Source organism: Salmo salar, chromosome 23 (assembly GCF_965601325.2).
Source record: "Salmo salar chromosome 23, fSalSal1, whole genome shotgun sequence".
NCBI lineage: Eukaryota > Metazoa > Chordata > Actinopteri > Salmoniformes > Salmonidae > Salmo > Salmo salar.
In genome coordinates, this window is record NC_138313.1 from 41010481 (window position 1) to 41033986 (window position 23506).

The 23506-nt window shown below is 42.5% G+C and overlaps 1 protein-coding gene across 2 annotated transcripts in view; it reads right to left on the bottom strand.

Annotated features, from left to right (window-relative positions):
• LOC106584588 (ATP-binding cassette sub-family C member 8) overlaps window positions 1–23506 on the bottom strand; it is a 179251-nt gene that overhangs the window by 40656 nt on the left and 115089 nt on the right. For both annotated transcript variants that reach the window (XM_082968119.1, XM_082968118.1), the window contains exons 13-17: window positions 22087–22228; window positions 16869–16979; window positions 15251–15323; window positions 14968–15073; window positions 1951–1983 (exon numbers count right to left, since the gene is read on the bottom strand). In XM_082968119.1, coding sequence (XP_082824245.1) covers window positions 1951–1983; window positions 14968–15073; window positions 15251–15323; window positions 16869–16979; window positions 22087–22228 — 465 coding nt within the window. The remainder of the gene's footprint in view (window positions 1–1950; window positions 1984–14967; window positions 15074–15250; window positions 15324–16868; window positions 16980–22086; window positions 22229–23506) is intronic.

A 23506-nucleotide genomic window follows, 5' to 3' on the forward strand; every position in this document is an offset into this window, starting at 1 on the left:
GTTACGTTACCTACCTCTACAGATCTATATCTAGTTGGTTACGTTACCTACCTCTACAGGTCCATATCTAGTAGATTACGTTACCTACCTCTACAGGTCCATATCTAGTAGATTACGTTACCTACCTCTACATACAGGTCCATATCTAGTAGGTTACATTACCTACCTCTACAGGTCCATATCTAGTAGGTTACATTACCTACCTCTACAGGTCCATATCTAGTAGGTTACGTTACCTACCTCTACAGGTCCATATCTAGTAGGTTACGTTACCTACCTCTACAGGTCCATATCTAGTAGGTTACCTACCTCTACAGGTCCATATCTAGTAGGTTACCTACCTCTACAGGTCCATATCTAGTAGGTTACGTTACCTACCTCTACAGGTCCATATCTAGTAGGTTACGTTACCTACCTCTACAGGTCCATATCTAGTAGGTTACGTTACCTACCTCTACAGGTCCATATCTAGTAGGTTACGTTACCTACCTCTACAGATCTATATCTAGTAGGTTACGTTACCTACCTCTACAGGTCCATATCTAGTAGGTTACGTTACCTACCTCTACAGGTCCATATCTAGTAGGTTACGTTACCTACCTCTACAGATCTATATCTAGTAGGTTACGTTACCTACCTCTACAGGTCCATATCTAGTAGGTTACATTACCTACCTCTACAGGTCCATATCTAGTAGATTAAGTTACCTACCTCTACAGATCCATATCTAGTAGGTTACGTTACCTACCTCTACAGGTCCATATCTAGTAGGTTACCTACCTCTACAGGTCCATATCTAGTAGGTTACGTTACCTACCTCTACAGATCCATATCTAGTAGGTTACGTTACCTACCTCTACAGGTCCATATCTAGGAGGTTACCTACCTCTACAGGTCCATATCTAGGAGGTTACCTACCTCTACAGGTCCATATCTAGTAGATTACGTTACCTACCTCTACAGGTCCATATCTAGTAGATTACGTTACCTACCTCTACATACAGGTCCATATCTAGTAGGTTACATTACCTACCTCTACAGATCCATATCTAGTAGGTTACCTACCTCTACAGGTCCATATCTAGTAGGTTACGTTACCTACCTCTACAGGTCCATATCTAGTAGATTACGTTACCTACCTCTACATACAGGTCCATATCTAGTAGGTTACATTACCTACCTCTACAGATCCATATCTAGTAGGTTACCTACCTCTACAGGTCCATATCTAGTAGGTTACGTTACCTACCTCTACAGATCCATATCTAGTAGGTTACGTTACCTACCTCTACAGGTCCATATCTAGTAGGTTACGTTACCTACCTCTACAGGTCCATATCTAGTAGGTTACCTACCTCTACAGGTCCATATCTAGTAGGTTACGTTACCTACCTCTACAGGTCCATATCTAGTAGGTCACGTTACCTAACTCTACAGGTCCATATCTAGTAGGTTACGTTACCTACCTCTACAGGTCCATATCTAGGAAGTTACGTTACCTACCTCTACATACAGGTCCATATCTAGTAGGTTACGTTACCTACCTCTACATACAGGTCCATATCTAGTAGGTTACGTTACCTACCTCTACATACAGGTCCATATCTAGTAGGTTACGTTACCTACCTCTACATACAGGTCCATATCTAGTAGGTTACGTTACCTACCTCTACATACAGGTCCATATCTAGTAGGTTACGTTACCTACCTCTACATACAGGTCCATATCTAGTAGGTTACGTTACCTACCAATTCTTATGTGAATTTCATTATCATTCTTCATAAACTTCAATTAGAGAAATAAACACTGTGTATGGCCTACTGGGAAATGCCTTCTAAACGTAACTGATGTTGATGTGCTGTTTATCAGTGACTCCTGGTCATATTGCGTGGACATGGATTACACCTAGAACTATGGAAATGTTCCTGTGATTCAACACATTCACATACCTGTCATCTCCCTCTGAGTCCAGGCTGGGCCAGCTGCAGACAATAGAAAGGGAGGAGAAAAAAACAGAGGTAATTTCAATGTCAAAAGGTAGAATATTATTAATGACAATATATTTACATTTTAGTCATTTAGCAGATGCTCTTATTGTACTGGCCCCCCATGGGAATCGAACCCACAACCCTGGCGTTGCACACACCATGCTCTACCAACTGAGCCACAGGGAAGCCACATATCTCAAAACTATGAACTCTTGCAGTTACAGAAGTACTAAATGCCCAATTTATAAAACAATTTAATTTTAATCTTTGACCCAACCTCTGTTGCCCATAGTCTCCAATTCACTGTGACATCTGTTTTACTCCTGGTTCAGTTTGAACTTCCCCAGGCCAGTAAACAGCTGTTTGAGTACTCCTGGTTCAGTTTGAACTTCCCCAGGCCATTAGACAGCTGTTTGAGTACTCCTGGTTCAGTTTGAACTTCCCCAGGCCTGTAGACAGCTGTTTGAGTACTCCTGATTCAGTTTGAACTTCCCCAGGCCATTAGACAGCTGTTTGAGTACTCCTGATTCAGTTTGAACTTCCCCAGGCCTGTAGACAGCTGTTTGAGTACCCATCCTAAACTCAGTGAAGAGTCAAATTAACATTAAGTGATGTAAAAGAGCCCCCAGTGTTGGTGCTAATTACCAGAGTTCTTGTTTTACACTCTGGAGAGTAAAACATTCCCATCAAAACCACGGCCATCATTATCATATTTCCCATCATGCTCTACTACAGGTGGAATTTTTGCCATTGTTTTTAAAGGTCATGAACAGTCAAAATCATGTTTTTCATGAAATGTGAGTATATTTGAAGGAACCAGATGAAAGTAGGTTGACCAAAGTATGACAAATAACTGTTGCTTCAACATTGATAAAGTTTGATCCTAAAGTTACCGGTCCCCTCCCTCATGGATTCATTATTAAGAGGACAAGGTCACATCACCTTAACTCTCATTTTATACGTCAATGGTAACATGATATTCTCTTACCTAAATAAGTACCGCCTCGTAAACAACATCTGAGAAGGTGTGTTTGCAGAGGGGTGTGGTTTATATAGCTAGATAGCTACTCTACTGGTGCCAAAATTTGACTGTAGGGTGTCAGCTAATAAAATTACAAGTTTATCCTATTCGTCTATGGCAAAGATACTTATATGTTTCCCTTTCATCTGTGTCTAGTTAGCTAGTTACAGGATAGCCAGGTCTTCAGTCAGCATGGAACAAAACTCCCACGCAGTTAAGTCAACACATCCGTTAGTACTGCTGTGAACCACATCACATATGCCAAATAGGTGACTATAATATATATTTTTATATCATTGATGCACTTTAAATGTTGTTTGAGTTGCTTTGTGTATCACCACATTTGATTGAGTTGATTTTACTGCAACACTGCTCACTGCATTCAAGTTGCTCAACATAGGCTTTTCAAAGAGCTGTCAGTCAAGGCGAGATCATGAATATAAGCTCCCTGCCCACTCAGCCTGTCTTTTCAAACTTCCTGGTCGTTAGCCATGAGAGAAAATGTATTTCGTTTTTTTTGCCCATCCACCACCACCCCTCTTGGGAGGACAAATATACACTTTGTTATATAGGTTTTTCTTTTCTTGTTACATGTACATTCTACACACATTTGACAGTAGTTACATAGCAAGAATAAAGTAATTTGATATTTTGATATACATTACATCTGGATAGATAGTATTTATACATTGTGTTTTCAGTCATAACTATTGTAGAATATGAGCTTTTAAACTCACCTCCAGGCTACTCTCACTCTATCCCACCTATCTCTGTAAACCGCCCTCTTATGATTTCCATGTGCCATATAGGTCAAAAAGTACTTTTCAGAATTACTTTTCAGGACCTTTAATATCTGAGGTTTTGCATGTACATTGATTGATGAATCTTATGCTACACAAAGATAAATAGCATATATTTTCTAAACTAATCCAATCAGTTAGTTTGATTTATTGCATCCGTTACTGAAATGGTTGTCCCAGTTTAAATAGTTAGTCTTCTTATCAACTTTCCTACCAGTCATTCCATCTGTTTGACAGCCTTATGCTGACTGGATTCCAATAGCTATTACACATCACTTTGCAAGGCAGCATAATGTGACTTGCAGGCCTCATTTGGCCTGTAAACCAGGGGTTTCTAAACACAACTGTGTTTGGGTAAAATTAGGCCATCAAAGTAAGGCCTTGTGATATATGTATTGTCATACATTTTAATGATGGCATTCGCTCACCTGGTGAAAGCCACAGACCTCTTAGGGATAGGGTCTATTTTTCTCAAGTTCCGCCTGACTGATGTGCCCAAAGTAAACCGCCTGTTACTCAGACCCAGAAGCTAGGATATGCGTATAATTGGTAGCATTGGATAGAAAACACTTTGAAGTTTGTAGAAATGTTAAAATTATGCATGAGACTACAACACAATTGATATGGCAGGCAAAAAACAAACCAGTAATAAAAACATTTTGAGCTCCCAGGCTCTTATAATGGAATGTTATGGGTTCTATGTAATTCCAGCTCCCAGATTGCAATTCATATGGCTTTCACTAGATGTCAACAGTCTTTGTTCATTGTTTCAGGCGTGTTTCTTCAAAAACAAGCAAGAATTTATAGTTCTTGTACACAGAGTCACGATACAATATCAGTCTGTTGGCGCGCAACGAAGAGGACGCGCGTTTACTAATTTTACTTTTCTATTGAACATAATATTTCATACGGAAAGAAGTATAGTTTATTTACATTTTAGGATACCTGAGGATTAAATATAAACGTAGTTTTACTTGTTTGAACAAAGTTTAGCGGTAGCTTTTTGGACTCCTTTGTCTGCATGTTGAACGAGTGGATTACTGAAATTGATGGTGCCAACCAAATTGACTTTTTGGGATATAAAGAAGGATTTTATCTAACAAAACGACCATTCATGTTGTAGCTGGGTCCCTTGGGATTGCAAGTCAGAGGAAGATCTTCAAAAGTAAGTGATTTATTGAATCGCTATTTGTAATTTTATGAAGCCTGTGCTGGTTGAAAAATATGTAAAAAAATATGTTGATGTGGGGCTCCATCAAACAATTGCATGGTATGCCTTTGCTGTAAAGCCTATTGTAAATCGGACAATGCAGTTTGAATAACAAGAATATAAGCTTTTAAACGATATAAGATACTTGTATGTTCATAAATGTTTAATATTACGATTATTTATTTGAATTGCACGCCCTCCAATTTCACTGGATGTTGTCGACAGGTGTCCCGTTAGTTTAGAAGAATGATTTCAATAACCATGTCTCTGTCACTAACACATATAGTCATGGGTGGTAACTGCAATTCCCTCTGGGTACAAGGAGCCCTGGGAAATATGCAAATCAGGCCTTACACCACACAGTGTTAAAACAACTCCCCAAAATGATTTACAATAACACTACAGGTGTTCATTTTTACACTGAGAACGTGTAACAGCGTCAGGACTAAGCCAAGTGATTACTCTACAGTAGAGCTAATTAAACACCCCAATTAAGTTAATTTGAGCACTTTAAGAGTTGAATGGAGTACACTGCAGAGTTAAATCTTTAACACTTTCAAAAGTGTTATTTTAACACAAGTACAGTGGGACTCATATGTTCACTGAAAATAGTGTATATTTAACACTTTCAGAGTTAAATGTACACCATTGATTTTGCTGTGCAGTAGACAGCTGTTTGAGTATTCGTGGCACAGTTTGAACTTCCCCAGGCCAGTAGACAGCTGTTCGAGTATCCATCCTAGGCTCAGTTCGAACTTCCCCAGGCCAGTAGACACTACTGTTGTATTTTTAGCCTTGACCAGTTGACATGTTCCTGGGTCAGTGTTTCTGATGAAGTGAGTTCACAGCCAGAGAAGTGAGAGCTGAAAATCCAGTATCAGATTACCCAGCCTTAATTCCTAACCATAACCATTAGGAGGATAGGAAACAATCTGACTCTAGGGGCATCTTCTACACTCTGTGTTTTCACACCACCAGGGATTTAAAATGGCTGCCTGTCGAGGGGACACAGCCAGGGAACACAGTGGTCACCAAACATTCCAGAAGACTGACATGTAAGAACCCGACAGTATCACACACACACACAATAGAGATAGATAGAGGACTCATATTTATAGGCTACAACCCATATTGAGGCTATAACCCATAGGAATCCCCACCCAGTTGACAACTTTAAAATAGTGGTAGCATGGTGGAAGCCCTCAATGGCGCTGCCCATGGTAAAATGGCCTTTTGGCCACTAGAAGCCTTTTCCGTTCTCTATGACACACGCACGCACACACACACACACACACCTGAGTCCCCTGAGCAAGGCAGTTAACCCCCAACAACAACTGCTCCCCGGGCGCCGGGGAGCCCCCCGCACCTCTCTGATTCAGAGAAAACACATTTCAGTTGACTGCATTCAGTTACACAACAGACTAGGTATCCCCCTCCGTTTACCAGTCTAAAAAAAAAGCAAACAATGTGAGGTAGTGTATTGAGGAGGTGTTAAGACTAGAATGAGCTATGAGGATCAATGTCTTGTGACTGCAGGACAAAAAACACAGACAGCAACTGAGGGCCACTAAGGCCAACTGACACTGTACTGCAAGTTACTATCAAATAATGCCAACTGACACGGTACTGCAAGTTACTATCAAATAATGCCAATTGACATTGTACTGCAAGTTACTATCACGTTATGCCAACTGACACTGTACTGCAAGGGCTCCCGAGTGGCGCAGCGTTCTAAGGCACTGCATCTCAATGCTAGAGGCGTCACTACAGACACCCCTTGCCAAAGACTCCAGCCACCTGTCATGACGTTGGCCTGTGGGTAAGGTTTATGACCCCCCCCCCCCCCCCCATAAATACCTTTCTCCTCTCTGACTCTACTGAAGGACTTGAATAGCCTGTGTTAAATATAGAGAGTCTGGGAACATCAAACAAATGGGGAAAAGGAACCATATTTTGGTAATAAAACCAGTTGGAAATATGCTTGGGAACGTAATGAGTATGTATGTAAGGTTCGGTTGTCATCTGAGACATTATGATTGATGACAGGACGACAAACTGTACCTGAGAAAGTATACACCCTCTAGTTATCAGAGTAACATGGAATTGTTATGCAATTGAAATGTTTGATATTGAAATTGTTTGTTAGGAGATTAAATGTCATTTTAGCTTCCAAATGAGAGATTTGGGTTTTCATAAGGAAAGTGCCCTGCTTGATCAGTGGCCCACCCCTGTGAAGAGGAGGGGTTATAAACGATGAAACACATGCTTCCCCCCTCTCCACTATATAAGCCTTTGACGAAAAGATAACCACGTTGTTCCAGTACGGGAGGTCTGCAGCCTCTACGTTAGAAGGACACACATGTCAAGGACAGAACTAAGCCAACCTCCGCGTGAGCTATGGTATGAACTGGTATGAACTTTGAGCTTATTCACTACAGAAGTGCTACTTCCTAGCCGTTGAGTTAGCAGTGGCTGCTGTAGACGTGGGCTAGGAAAGGACGGACGACAGATCCAGTCTAACAGACGGACGAAGATACCACCACGTATCCAATTCACCACCAGAGATATTCTTCCGAGTACGGAAGGTCTGTTGGCCAACCCGGCCAGCATCTACGACCAATCTACCGAAGCGCAGCTCAGAGTAAATATTTATTGCATTTTCCTTTTCCAAATGGGCGGTAATTTAGAATGCATAAGATAATGTATTTACGATAGCATAGCTGCTGTTTCTTCGTTCCTAAGTCTTCCCGCTCTTTCATTCAAGCCCAACCCCCTTTCCTTTGTGTAACCAGCCATGATACAGGTTCCGTCCACCAGGACGTTTTCTGTATGACATCATATGTATTCGGTGTATTTGTAATTCTGTGTGATTGTTTAGGTATTTAGTAAATAAATAATTAAACCCAATTTTGTATTGCTGATTCAACTTGTTAGCCAGGGTTCGTGAAGATAGCCAAGAATTTACAACTTTCATTATGAGACTGAAAATAAGATAAGGGTTAATATTGACTGCTATCGATGTAAAATATTACAAAGTATTTTAAGAGTTTATTCGGAAGATAACGGCTCTATAAACGTTCTTCCGTGGTGCCCCGACTTTCTAGTTAATTACATTTACATGATTAGCTTAATCAGGTAATATTAATTACAGAGAAATCATTTTATAGGTTAGCATGTCATATCACTCAATCCGGCATAGCCAAAGACACGACACACCCAAGCCATAGACTGTTCACTCTGCAACCATCCGGCAAATGGTACAGGATGATCGGCTCTTGGACAGACAGGCTCCAAGACATCTACCCCCAAAACATAAGACTGCTAAATAGCCAGACTTTTAAATAGTTCAGGTACCGTTAATTGACTATCTGCACTGACTCCATCTTGCACTGACCCTGCGCACATTCACTAGACTATATATACAGTTGAAGTCAGAGGTTTACATACACATTAGCCAAATACATTTAAACTTAGTTTTTCACAATTCCTGACATTAAATCCAAGTAAAACGTTCCCTGTTTTATGTCAATTAGGATTACCACTTTATTTTAAGAATGTGAAATGTCAGAATAATAGTAGAGAGAATTATATATTTGAGCTTTTATTTCTTTCATCACATTCCCAGTGGGTCAGAAATTGAGATACACTCGATTAGTATTTGGTGCATTGCCTTTAAATTGTTTAACTTGGGTCAAACGTTTCGAGTAGCCTTCTACAAGCTTCCCACAATAAATTGGGTGAATTTTGTCCCATTCCTCCTGACAGAGCTGGTGTAACTGAGTCAGGTTTGTAGGCCTCCTTGCTCGCACACGCTTTTTCAGTTCTGCCCACAAATTTTCTATAGGATTGAGGTCAGGGCTTTGTGATGGCCACTTCAATACCTTGACTTTGCTGTCCTTAAGTCATTTTGCCATAACTTTGGAAGTATGCTTGGGGTCACTGTCCATTTGGAAGGCCCATTTGCAACCAAGCTTTAACTTCCTGACTGATGTCTTGAGATGTTGCTTAAATATAGCCACATCATTTTCCTCCTCATGAAGCCATCTATTTGGTGAAGTGCACCAGTCTCTCCTGCAGCAAAGTACACCCACAAAAGGATGTTGCCACCCCCGTGCTTCACGGTTGGGATGGTGTTCTTCAGCTTGCAAGCCTCCCCCTTTTTCCTCCAAACATAACAATGGTCATTATGGCCAAACAGTTCTATTTTTGTTTCATCAGACCAGAGGACATTTCTCCAAATAGTACGATCTTTGTCCCCATGTGCAGTTGCAAACCATAGTCTGGCTTTTTTATGATGGTTTTAGAGCAGTGGCTTCTTCCTTACTGAGCGGCCTTTCAGGTTTTGTCGATATAGGACTTGTTTTACTGTGGATATATATACTTTTGTACCTGTTTCCTCCAGCATCTTCACAAGGTCCTTTGCTGTTGTTGTGGGATTGAGTTGCACTTTTTGCACCAAAGTACGTTCATCTCTAGGAGACAGAACACATCTCCTTCCTGAGCGGTATGACGGCTGCGTAGTCCCATGATGTTTATACTTGCATACTATTGTTTGTACAGATGAACGTGGTACCTTCAGGCGTTTGGAAATTGCTCCCAACGATGAACCAGACTTGTGGAGGTTTTGGCTGATTTCTTTTGATTTTCCCATGATGTCAAGCAACAAGGCACTGAGTGTGAAGGTAGGCCTTGAAATACATTTACAGGTACACCTCCAATTGACTCAAATGATGTCAATTAGCCTATCAGAAGCTTCTAAAGCCATGACATCATGTTCTGGAATTTTCCAAGCTGTTTAAAGGCACAGTCAACTTCGTGTATGTAAACTTCTGACCCACTGGAATTGTGATAGATACGGTGAATTATAAGTGAAATAATCTGTCTGTAAACAATTGTTGGAAAAATGACTTGTATCATAGATAAAGTAGATGTCCTAATCGACTTGCCAAAACTATAGTTAACAAGAAATTTGTGGGGTGGTTGAAAAACTAGTTTTAATGACTCCAACCTAAGTGTATGTAAACTTCCGACTTCAAATGTATATAGACAACATATACACATTTACTCACACACACTACAGTGACACTCCCACACAAAACCCACACACATTCACTACATACGCACACAACACACACACGCACTTCCGCATTGTCTCTGTGCTGTTTGTCGCTACTTGGCTACCTGCCAAACTTTTGGGCTTTTTACTCTTAATAACCATTTAATCAAACTCTGTATTGAACAAGTTTACCAATGTCTTAGTTTTGTCCTCACATTACTTTTTTAATTTAACTTTTTCACCCCGGACGCTTTATCTGGACATCCGCAGAACCTTCTCCAGCCGAAAAAGCAAAGTAACATTATGCCTTCTCATTGCAGTTCCTGTTTACAGGAGAACAATTGCCTTATGGTGGGGATAGCAGAGTCGCAAGCTCGGCTTCAGACGCAATCGTTAGGCAAGGGCAATTGAAGAGTAGGAAAAATTATACAGTGTCTGTGCCACCATTAAATCCAGGTAGTAGTGTTAATCCGCCGGCACAGTCCCCGCAGCCGAACAATTTTCTCATGGCTTCTGGAAAGAAACGCTGTCGGCATGCTCAACAGGTGTCGCTCATTCAGCCGATAGAAACTTTCAACCGGTTTTATGACCTCAAATTTCAATTTAAGAAAAACAAATGACTCCATTTTTGTCTTTCGAGCTTCTTGTCATGAAATATATGCAATCTACTCAATCACTTTTTATAACTACTGTTTACAGGCCTCCTGGGCCGTATACAGCGTTCCTCACGAAGTTTCCTGAATTTCTATCGGACCTCGAAGTCACGGCAGATAATATTCAAATTTTTGGTGACCTCAATATTCACATGGAGAAGTCCACAGACCCACTCTAAAAGGCTTTCGAGAGACATCATCGACTCAGTGGGTTTTGTCCAACATGTCTCAGGATCTACGCATTGCCATAATCATACCCTGGATCTAGTTTTGTCCCATGGAATAAATATTGTGGATGTAAATGTTTTTCCTTATAATCCTGGACTATCATACCACAATTTTATTATGTTTGCAATCGCAACAAATAATCTGCTCAGACCCCAACCAAGGATTATCAAAAGCCGCGCTATAAATTCTCGGACAACCCAAAGATTCCTAGATGTCCTTCCAGACTCCCTCCTCCTACCTAAGGATGTCGAAGTACAAAAATCTGTTATCACCTCACTGAGGATCTAAACTTAACCTTGTGTAATACGCTAGATGCACCTCTAAAACCAAAAAACATTTTTCAAAAGAAACTAGCTCCCTGGTATACAGAAAGTACCCGAGCCCTGAAGCAAGCTTCCAGAAAATTGGAACGGAAATGATACTCCACCAAATTGGAAGTCTTCTGACTAGCTTGGAAAGACGGTACCGTGCAATATCGAAGAGCCCTCACTGCTGCTCAACCAGGCTACTTTTACAACCTGATTGAAGAGAAACGGAACAATCAAAAATGTATTTTGATACTGTCGCAAAGCTAACTAAAATGCAGAATTCCCTAAGTGAGGATGGCCTTCACTTCAGCAGCGATGAATTCATGAACTTCTTTGACAAAAAGATAATGATTATTAGAAAGCAAATTATGGATTCCTCTTCAAATATGCATATTTCTACAAAACGAATTTGTTCTGAGTCTGCAAAGAACTGCCAAGACCTAGGATCAATGGAGACACACGTTTTTTTTATCCTGTATCTCGACACATTTACAAAAATAGTCATGGCCTCTAAACCTTCCAACTTCCGAATGGACCCTACTCCAACTAAACTACTTAAAGAGCTACTTCCTGTGCTTGGCCCTCCTATGTTAAACATAATAAACAGCTCCCTATCCTCCGATTGTGTAAAAAAACTCACTAAAAAAGTGGCAATAAAGCCTCTCCTGAAAAAGCTAGACTTTAGCATCACTTTTGACACCATAGATCAGCACATTCTTTGAAAAGTCAAATAAGAGCATACTCTGTTTCCGGTTTCTGGTTGATGACAACAGCCACACAAATACAACAACAGGTTGTTAGCCATTTCATTTTGCGATATTGACACAGATATTATTGTTAGATAAACAAGGCTGTACGTGACTGCTATAGTAATTTAAAGAAAGGCTGTCGATGGCCGCTATAGGCTATAGTAATTTAAAGAAAGGCCGTCAATGGCCGCTATGGGTCCTATTAATTAATTTTGAAATTACAAAACATATTAATAACATTCCACCCATGTGGCCATTAGAGGGCACTTTGGTCATTTGACTGCAGGAAAGGTTACCAGAGAGTTGGTGCTAAATACCTTCTATGTTCTACAAGGTTAGCAACACTGAACTATGCATGAGAGCACCAGCTGATCCGGACGACTGTGTGATCACGCTCTCCATAGCTGATGTGAGTAAGGCCTTTAAACAGGTGTGGAAAACCTTTTCAAAGTTAGGAGCGTTTGTCACAAATTAAGTGGGAAACTGTCACCAAAGTCAGCCCAGAATGAAAGTTCTTTCGAACATGACAGTACCTGTGTGTTTGTTTCGCTGTCCTGGTCCACCCAGGCCGCAGGTAAGGTCAAGGATAGCAGGGTTCGGTACACAAATCTGGTTCTCGGTAGGTCCAGGTCTAAACGCCAACAGGTAAGTCCAAAACAGTCCAGCTCGTACACGGTAAATCCAGCCAATGTAGATTGTCTCTTTCTCTATGGTTCATAGATCCTTCCCGTCCTCTCTCCCTCTTCCTGGTTTTTCTTGACCTTTTATTTGTGGGTCGACTCCACCTTCTGAGGGTTCCCCTTGCTTCTGGGAATTGTAGTTTTGGCAGTCGGCCATTTTGTGATCTGTAGTTCTGATCGGGGAGGCCATTTTAGTGATCGGCAGAGCATGTTTATTAGTTCTGCCCTCACATATCTGCCATTTATCACTCGACCCCCTTCTTTGCCACACAGGTTAACATTCACAAGGCTGCAGGGGCCAGACGGATCACCAGGATGCGTACTCAGAGCATGCGCTGATCAGCTGGCAAGTGTCTTCACTGGCATGTTCAACCTCTCCCTGACCCAGTCTGTAATACCTACATGTTTCAAGCAGACCACCATAGTCCTGTGCCCAAGAACGCCAAAGTAAGCTGTCTAAATAACTATCGCCCCGTAGCACTCACATCTGTAGCCATGAAATGCTTTGAAAGTCTGGTCATGACTCACATCAACACCATCATCCCAGAAACCCTGGACCCACTCCAATTCACATACCGCCCCAACATATCCACAGATGACACAATCGCTATTGCACTCCACACTGCCCTTTCCCACCTGAACAAAAGGAAAACCTACATGAAAATGCTGTTCATTGACTACAGCTCAGCGTTAAACAACATTGTGCCCTCCAAGCTCATCACTAAGCTAAGTACCCTGGGATTAAACACTTCCCTCTGCAACAGGATCCTGGACTTCCTGACGGCCACCCCCAGTAGTGAGGGTAGGCAACAACACATATGCCACGCTGATCCTCAACACAGGGGCCCTTCAGGGGTGCGCTCTTAGTCCCCTCCTGCACTCCCTGTTCACCCACGACGGCGTGGCCACGCACAACTCCAACACTATCATTACGTTTACAGACAACACAATGGTAGTAGGCCTGAACACCGACAACATTGAGACCTGGCAGTATGGTGCCAGGACAACAACCTCTCCCTCAATGCCAGCAAGACCAAGGAGGGCCAAGCACACCCCCAGGAACAGGTTGAGAGCTTTGAGTTCCTCGGTGTCCACATCACTAAGGAACTATCATGGTCCACACACATCAACACAGTCATAAAGAGTCACAATACCTCTTCCCCCTCAGGAGGTTGAAAAGATTTGGCATGGGCCCTCAGAACCTCAAAAAGTTCTACAGCTTCTACAGCTGGTTCACTCCTTGGTATGACAACTGTTTGGCATACGACCGCAACGAGCTACAGAAGATAGTGCGTACAACCCAGTACATCACTGGGGCCGAGCTCCCTGCCATCCGGACCTCTATACCAGGCGGTGTCAGAGAAAGGCCCTAAAAATTGTCTAAGAATCCAGCCATCCAAATCATAGACTGTTCTCTCTGCTACCGCATGGCAAGCGGTACCGATGCACCAAGTCTGGAACCAACAGTATCCTGAACAGCTTCTACCCCTAAGCTATAAGACTGCTAAATAGTTAGTTAAATAGTTAACCTAAAGCTACCCGGAAAGCTTAATTGACGCTTTTTGCACTAACTCTTTTGACTCATCACATAAGCTGCTGTTACTGTTTATTATCTATCCAGTTGCCTAGTCACTTTATCCCTACCTATATGTACATATATGTACTGAGTAAGTATCTACCTCAGTTACCTCGTAACCCTGCACATCGACTCGGTACTGGCACCCTGTGTATATAGCCAAGTTATCGTTACTTGTTGTGTATTTATTCCTCTTGTTATTATTTTTAGATTTATCTTTTTTCTCTCTGTATTGTTGGGAAGGGCCCGTAAGTAAGCATTTCACCGTTAGTTTACAAAGCACGTGACAAATAAAATTGGATTTGATTCGATTTAAGAGCATTTTGTATCACTGAGAGAGGTAAACAGTCAGTCATCTGTGGACGGCTACCTGACTCTCTGTGGATGGCTACCTGGTTTTCTGTGGACGGACACCTGGTTCTCTGTGGACAGCTACTGTACCTGCCTCTCTGCGGATAGCTACCTTGAACTCTGGAGTCAATACACCTTTCACCTCTAACCTATGACCTTTCAAATTGACATAATCTGAGCTCAGGCCACATGAACCTACTGTAATTTAATAGACCTTCTTTATACTTTGGATGAGAAAGAGGCTTGTCAACCATTTAGTATGTCCATCCTACTAGTAGTTTACTGTCCATCCATATATCAACAGTATGATGTCTGCGGTGTGAGTAGTAATTTCATCCAGTCTTACATGTTCCAGGTGACAGTCCCAGAGACTCTCTGCATCTCTCCCAGAGCTGCCAGCAACAGGGATGACTTCCCACAACCCACCTGGCCCACGATCATAGTCAGCTGACCTGAGAGAGAGAGCGAGAGAGAGACACACAGGAAATGAGAAACTAGGTGGGAGAGAGAGAGTAGAGCGAGATGAGAGATGGGGGAGTTGGAGGAGGGAGTAGTGATTCCTCTAGTGATTCCTTTAATAGAGTATGAATGCTATGGCGTTTAACCTTCCTCCAGCAGCAGAGCCTTACCAAAGGGAACCTTGATGTCTACGTTAGACAGGGTGGGAGTCCCATCTGTCCAGGTGAAATAGCCACTGGTTATCTGGAGAAAGAAACATCACACACACATTGATCAAAGCAAATGTCAAAGACTGATTCCCACTGCTTTCACAAAAACCTAATCTGACTGAGTAAGGAGTCAGACAGGAGAGGGTCAGCAGTAAGCAGTCAGACAGGACAGGGTCAGCAGTAAGCAGTCAGACAGGACAGGGTCAGCAGTAAGCAGTCAGACAGGACAGGGTCAGCAGTAAGCAGTCAGACAGGAGAGGGTCAGCAGTAGAAGGTCAGACAGGACAGGGTCAGCAGTAATCAGTCAGACAGGAGAATCTCACTGGCAGCACACTGATGAGACTGAATGATAGTTTGAACTTCTGTCTAGTTCTATCTGCTACCTCTCACTCACCCTGATCCAGAGGTCTAGGTCCTCCTGGTCCACCTCTCACTCACCCTGATCCAGAGGTCTAGGTCCTCCTGGTCTACCTCTCACTCACCCTGATCCAGAGGTCTAGGTCCTCCTGGTCCACCTCTCACTCACCCTGATCCAGAGGTCTAGGTCCTCCTGGTCCACCTCTCACTCACCCTGATCCAGAGGTCTAGGTCCTCCTGGTCTACCTCTCACTCACCCTGATCCAGAGGTCTAGGTCCTCCTGGTCTACCTCTCACTCACCCTGATCCAGAGGTCTAGGTCCTCCTGGTCTACCTCTCACTCACCCTGATCCAGAGGTCTAGGTCCTCCTGGTCCACCTCTCACTCACCCTGATCCAGAGGTCTAGGTCCTCCTGGTCTACCTCTCACTCACCCTGATCCAGAGGTCTAGGTCCTCCTGGTCCACCTCTCACTCACCCTGATCCAGAGGTCTAGGTCCTCCTGGTCCACCTCTCACTCACCCTGATCCAGAGGTCTAGGTCCTCCTGGTCCAACTCTCACTCACCCTGATCCAGAGGTCTAGGTCCTCCTGGTCCACCTCTCACTCACCCTGATCCAGAGGTCTAGGTCCTCCTGGTCTACCTCTCACTCACCCTGATCCAGAGGTCTAGGTCCTCCTGGTCTACCTCTCACTCACCCTGATCCAGAGGTCTAGGTCCTCCTGGTCTACCTCTCACTCACCCTGATCCAGAGGTCTAGGTCCTCCTGGTCCACCTCTCACTCACCCTGATCCAGAGGTCTAGGTCCTCCTGGTCCACCTCTCACTCACCCTGATCCAGAGGTCTAGGTCCTCCTGGTCTACCTCTCACTCACCCTGATCCAGAGGTCTAGGTCCTCCTGGTCCACCTCTCACTCACCCTGATCCAGAGGTCTAGGTCCTCCTCGTCTACCTCTCACTCACCCTGATCCAGAGGTCTAGGTCCTCCTGGTCTACCTCTCACTCACCCTGATCCAGAGGTCTAGGTCCTCCTGGTCTACCTCTCACTCACCCTGATCCAGAGGTCTAGGTCCTCCTGGTCTACCTCTCACTCACCCTGATCCAGAGGTCTAGGTCCTCCTGGTCTACCTCTCACTCACCCTGATCCAGAGGTCTAGGTCCTCCTGGTCTACCTCTCACTCACCCTGATCCAGTGGTCCTTCTCCTGGTCTGCCTCCTACTCACCCTGATGCAGAGGTCTTGGTCTCCATCCTGGGGGGGTGGGTTGCCTCCCTCATGGCTGTAGTTGTTCCAATCGTCCCTGGGATGTCTCTTCCTGTTCACCACCTTCAGAGGCTGGGAGAGGTGCAGGGAGGGGGCAGTGCATTGCTTAGGCTTTTTACAGGACCACTATGAAAACCACAGAGTTGGTGGAGGAGGTGGTGAGAGTGTATGTGTAAATGAGGTTGGGGTGGAAGGAGGACATTAACTACAACATTGATGTGCATTCTGCCTGTGAATGAGTGGTTGAGTGTTTAAGAGCTCTTTGTGTTTGTTCATGTATGTGTGCGCTTGCGATTACATCTTCAAACTAAGGGCAACCGTGGTATGGCATCCATGACAGGGAGACGGATGACATCATGCATGATGACATATACGGGTAAGGTAGTCTAGCTAGCTACATTTTCAGATATTACACGTTTCTAATTTTGACAGAAAGTGGTTTCAATTCAAGCTAAAGTGTACTGTTAGCTAGCCAGCTAACATTAACTGGCTGGCTCCCTAGCTAACGTTACATTTATGACGTTGTTATTCGTATCCTAGAACCGTTTGCTTTGCCAGATAGATCCCAATGTTAGCTAGCTAACATTGAAACTGGCTGGTTAGCTCACAGAATATTCATGCAGGGTAGTAATGACATGATTTGGCACTATGTTCATTGTTGTTTAACTAGCTAATGTTAGCTGGCTGGCTGGCTCGTTAGCTAACATTATGTGACGCGTGTGATCTTACACGATGTTTACCTAGCTAGGTTCATTGTTTACCTAGCTAGTTAGCTACATGTCTTTTAACTAAAGTGTACTGTTAGCTAGCTAACGTTAGCTGGCTTTCTCCCTAGCTAACGTTACGTGTATGTTATTATTCTCATCCCAGAGCCGTTTGCTTTGCTAGTTAGAGCCCAATGCTGGTTGATTAGCTTCCAGCAGATTCACGCAGGGTAGAAACAACATGATTTGGCACTATGTTCATTGTTGTTTAACTAGCTAACGTTAGCTGGCTAGCTCGTTAGCTAACGTTACTTGACATCTGTGATCTTACATATTGTTTACCTAGCTAGGTTCATTGTTTACCTAGCTAGCTACATGTCTTAAGCTAAAGTGTACAACACCTGTTGAATACGGCCGGTGTCAATAAATGTCTGCAAAAAAGCATAATGAAATTGTTGCCAGCAGAGCTGGTTAGGCTGTTTTCATGTTATCCAGAGGTAAACAAATCATTGGCCAGAGCGTCAAGTGTGTGCTCTGAACGCACTGTGAGCGAAACGAGATGGGTGGGGCTAAAGCTTAAGAGGTTGTGAACAATGCTGAATGGGTGTAGACAAAGAAGAGCTCTTCACTAGATACCAAAACATTCAAAAACCATTTTCTCAAAAGGGAGTTTACAAGTTAAAGTTTCAAAGCAGAATTACTTTCCCATTGTTCCTAAAAAATGCAGTGTATGATATACCATTTTGTAGCTCTGAGTCTCTACTTTTATTTCACGGCTGGATGAAAAACGTACCCAAATTAAACTGGTTACTACTCGTGCCCAGAAACTACAATATGCATATTATTAGTAGATTTGGATAGAAAACACTCTGAAGTTTCTAAAACTGTTTGAATGGTGTCTGTGAGTATAACAGAACTCATATGGCAGGCAAAAACCTGAGAAAAATTCAACCAGAAAGTGGAGGATCTGAGAATTGCAGTTCTTCTTTCTAATCCCTTTCGAAACTACAGTGTCTGTGGGGTCACGTTGCACTTCCTAAGGCTTCCATTGGCTGTCAAAAGCCTTCAGAAAGTTGTTTCATCTGTCTCCTGTAACTGGGCAGAGTATAGGAGCTCAGTCACTGAGTGGACTGCCTGGGGACAAAGGGATTGGATATGCGCTGTCCCGCGAGCGTGCTGTTCCTTCTTTTTTTCCTTGAATGAATACGCTATTGTCCGGTTGGAATATTATCGCATTTTTACGTTAAAAATACCATAAAGATTGATTTTAAACAACGTTTGACATGCTTCTAAGTACGGTAATGGAACATTTTCACTTTTTGTGTCTCGAATTGCGCTCACGCGTTATGCCTTTGGATAGTGACCTGAACGCACGAATAAAACGGAGGTATTTGGACATAAATATGGATTATTTTGAACAAAAACAACATTTCTTGTGTAAGTAGCAGTCCTGGGAGTGCATTCTGACAAAGATCAACAAAGGTAAGAGAATATTTATAATACTAATTCTGAGTTTAGGTGACCCCGAACTTGGCGGGTGTCTGTATAGCTTGCTGTGATGGCGAGCTATGTACTCAGAATATTGAAAAATGTGCTTTCTCTGTAAAGCTATTTTAAAATCTGACACAGCGGTTGCATAAAGGAGTACTGTATCTATAATTCTTAAGATAATTGTTATGTATTTTGTCAACGTTTATGATGAGTATTTTTGTAAATTCACCAGGAGTTTTTCGTGGGAATACATTTTCTGAACATCACGCACCAATGTAAAATGCTGTTTCTGGATAAAAATATGAACTTTATCAAACAAAACATATATGTATTGTGTAACATGATGTCCTAGGAGTGTCATCTGATGAAGATCGTCAAAGGTTAGTGCTTCATTTATCTGTGTTTTGGGTTTTTGTGACATATATCCTTGCTTGGAAAATGGCTGTGTGGTTATTTTTGTCTATGTACTCTCCTAACATAATCTAATGTTTTCACTGTAAAGCCTTTTTGAAATCGGACAATGTGGTTGGATTAAGGAGAAGTGTATCTTTAAAATGGTGTAAAATAGTTGTATGTTTGAGAAATTGAAATTATTAGATTTTTGAGGTTTTGTATTTCGCGTCCTGCTGTTCCATTGGATGTTGGCTAGGCGTTCTGCTAGCGGAATGTCTGTCCTCAACAGGTTTTAAGACCAAATCCAGGTGATGAGTCACATATTAAAACAGAAGCCATACGTTTCCTGACTGGTAAAACAAACATTTTTTAAGCGTTCTGAGAACAGAAGTGAATGTTTCGCCTGTTCTGGGAACGTTTATTTTTAGGTTGCAGGGAGGTTCTGAGAACATTTGACTCTGGTTTCCTGGTGGCCCTGTTTCACGATAGTGATAGCTTACAAGTGTTTTATCAATGCATCTTTCCAACAATATCCGAAGATGTCACATGCGTTTCCCAAAACACCATGCAGAGAGAATGGTCGCTAAGTGTGTCGTTGGAGCATGTGCTTTCAGATCCGCTTACTCCATTCAAATCTTAGCTTAACAATATATTTATTTCACCATACTGATAGCGGATCAGCTTCTAGAGAGATATTACCACCTACGGCTGCAAATATTGAGGCGGCTTATTCTAAAGCTTACCTAATAAAAATGCAATTAACCACTGATTTGGCACATCATTGCACACGTTAGGCTACATATTATGAAATATATTGAGACAAATTACAGACAGAAGCAAAATGGAACTCCTTTGATTGAACATGAAATGTATTTCAATATGTTTGAAATAGGCCTATTGCCTACTTTCTATATTTTTAATGCAGTCATCTCGATTTTCATATGAAGCATCTTTTTCTACGTCACTTGTTTGTATCAATTGCAAAGACAACTTTGTATTTGTTGTCAACTTTGTTCGGAAGTTGTCGGTGGTAAAGGAGAGACGGATAAACCATGTGATTCTATGTTTAGCAGAGATCTTCTGTGTATAAAGAAAGGAGAGAGGGCAAGGAAGCATCTAACGACGCACTTAGCTGTTCTGCGAGTGAGACAGGCATTAGATTATGGCCATTTTAAAGTGCAACGTTAATAACGATGGTTTTGGCAAACAGCTCGGAGATTTAACGCGCCCACTAATTGACAACACATGATCTTAATGATTGCTTGTTTCCTTTGAAATAGGGTCTGTTTGAATAGACTAAAATGAAAAGCTTTGTATGTGGAAAACATGGCATGCTATCTCCATCCTGGTGGCGCAATTCACTAATTCCAAGGATAGAGAACAGGTCCCGGTTTCCCAAAAGCATCTTAAGCCTAAGTTCATCGTAAGAACCTTTGTAAGAGCGTCGTTAAATCTCTTTCCTGAGATGGTTTATGACAGTTTTTGCAAAAATGATTTGGTTGAGCAAACACACAGTTTCATCAGCTATCTGGGTGGCTGGTCTCAGATGATCCTGCAGAGGAAGAGGTCCTGGGCTGGCGTGGTTACACATGGTCTGCAGTTATGAGGCCGGTTGGATGTACTGCCAAATTCTCTAAAATGACTTTGAAGAGCGGCTTATGGTATAGAAATTAACATTAAATTCTCTGGCAACAGCTCTGGTGGACATTCCTGCACTCTGCATGCCAATTGCACGCTCCTTCAAAACTTGAGACATCTGTGACATTGTAGAGTGGCCTTTTATTGTCCCCAGCACAAGGTGCACCTTTGTAATGATCATGCTATTTAATCAGCTTCTTGATATGCCATACCTGTCAGGTGGATGGATTATCTTGGAAAAAGAGAAATGCTCACTATGTCACGTCCTGGCCATAGAGAGGGTTTTATTCTCTATTTTGGTTAGGCCAGGGTGTGACTAGGGTGGGCATTCTATGTCCTTTTTTCTATGTTTTGTATTTCTTTGTTTTGGCCGGGTATGGTTCTCAATCAGGGACAGCTGTATATCGTTGTCTCTGATTGGGAGCCATACTTAGGCAGCCTGTTTTCCTTTGGGTTTTGTGGGTGGTTCATTTCTGTTTAGTGTTGCTTACCTGACAGAACTGTTTGGCTGTTGTTTTTGTTTATGTGTTCTCAGTACAATAAATTCATGATGAGCACTCAACACGCTGCGCCTTGGTCTACTCCCTTCGACGGCCGTTACACACTAACAGGGATGAAAACAAATTTGTGCACGAAATTTGAGAGTAATAAACTTTTTCTGCGTATGGAACATTTCTGGGATCTTTTATTTGAGCTCATGGGACCAACACTTTACATGTTGTGTTTATATTTTTTGTTCAGTATAAATGTAACGATGTTTGAACTTTTACAAAACATTCTGTTAAAGTTACTAAAATGTTCTGAGAATGTTCCAAAACCAAGCAACTATCCTGTACCATTCGCAGAAAGTTTTAGGAAGTTTGTATGCTAAATCACCATAGGACAACCACACTCTCACCAAGCTCTAAGAAACATAAGGTTCTCAGAACATTATGTGATAGCTGGGTACTCACCACTGCCTGGTACTTGCTGTTGTGGTTTCTGGGGCCGGAGGGAATGGTTTTGTGGTTGCTAGGGCCCGTGGGCATGGTAGCATTGGGCTCCTGCTCATCTCCAATCTCATCACTACTGAAGAACTCACTCAGCTTCTGGGCACTATGAGGAAACAGGGGTTACAGGGTTAGGGTTACAGGGGGACATGACCGATACATTTCATATTTCCACATTCTAGTATTAGCAGATGCTGTTTTCCAGAGTGAGTTAAAATGAGGAAAAGTTACTGTTTTGGAGATTGGATAGGGAACAACACAGCAAGAGGGTTTTCAAAGTAAAAGTGCCAGGTAAGTCTCATTGGACTGTACATCTGATAGAAGAAGGCAAAAATGACGAGGAGTGAAAAGGTGATTGGTTTGTAGTCAACAGTGATAAAGTACTCTGTTTTTATATGTGCCTTTTTCTGGGCCAAACTAGAATCAGCCATCTTATCACCGTCATCTACCTGCTCCAGCTTCAGGTCAAATGAAAGCATTAGAATCAGCCATCTTATCACCGTCATCTACCTTCTCCAGCTTCAGGTCAAATGAAAGTATTAGAATCAGCCATCTTATCACCGTCATCTACCTTCTCCAGCTTCAGGTCAAATGAAAGCATTAGAATCAGCCATCTTATCACCGTCATCTACCTTCTCCAGCTTCAGAACATCTGGAATCAACTAGAGCATAAAGGTGTGAACATGATTAGTAGAAGTCCTAAGTACAAACATGACTACACACCTAAGCAAAATATTCACAAACAATATGGGCCTTGCTGTACATCTACTGTAAATCAGGTTGAGTCAGCTGTGACTAGAAGTACTGTTACACTCCAGGCTCTCATCACACATTTGAAGAGCTCTTATTGGCCCATCAATTTAGTGGAACATTGCTTCACTTCTCTGTCCCCCCCTCTCTCACTCCCTCCCTCCTCTCTCTCTCACTCCCCCTTCTCTCTCACTCCCCCTCTCTCTCACTCCCCCTCTCTCTCACTCCCCCGCTCTCATTCCTCCCTGTGTCTTCCCTACTTCCCAACCTCCTCTATATCACCCTGTCCCTCTCTCTGTTCTCTTATCTGCTCTCTCTCCCTCTCTTTCTCTGTTCCCTCAATTCACTATTCTCTTTCTCCTCTCTCTCTATGTACTCCAGAATGAAACGCATGTTCCACACTCACTGGAGCCGGCAACCACTTCTCAAAGCCAGGTCATGTCAGAATTGTCAGACTTCACTTCAGCTTCACTCAAATGCCAGGATACAGGAGTTATTGACTTCGATCCCATTACGCAATACTTTTTTAACATTCTATCCTTCAGCATTCTAAATGAATTGTGAGGACTGATCGTGTGCGAGTGTCCAAAGCCACTGCAGCAGAGCAGAATAGCAGAATGCTCCAGCTGTATGG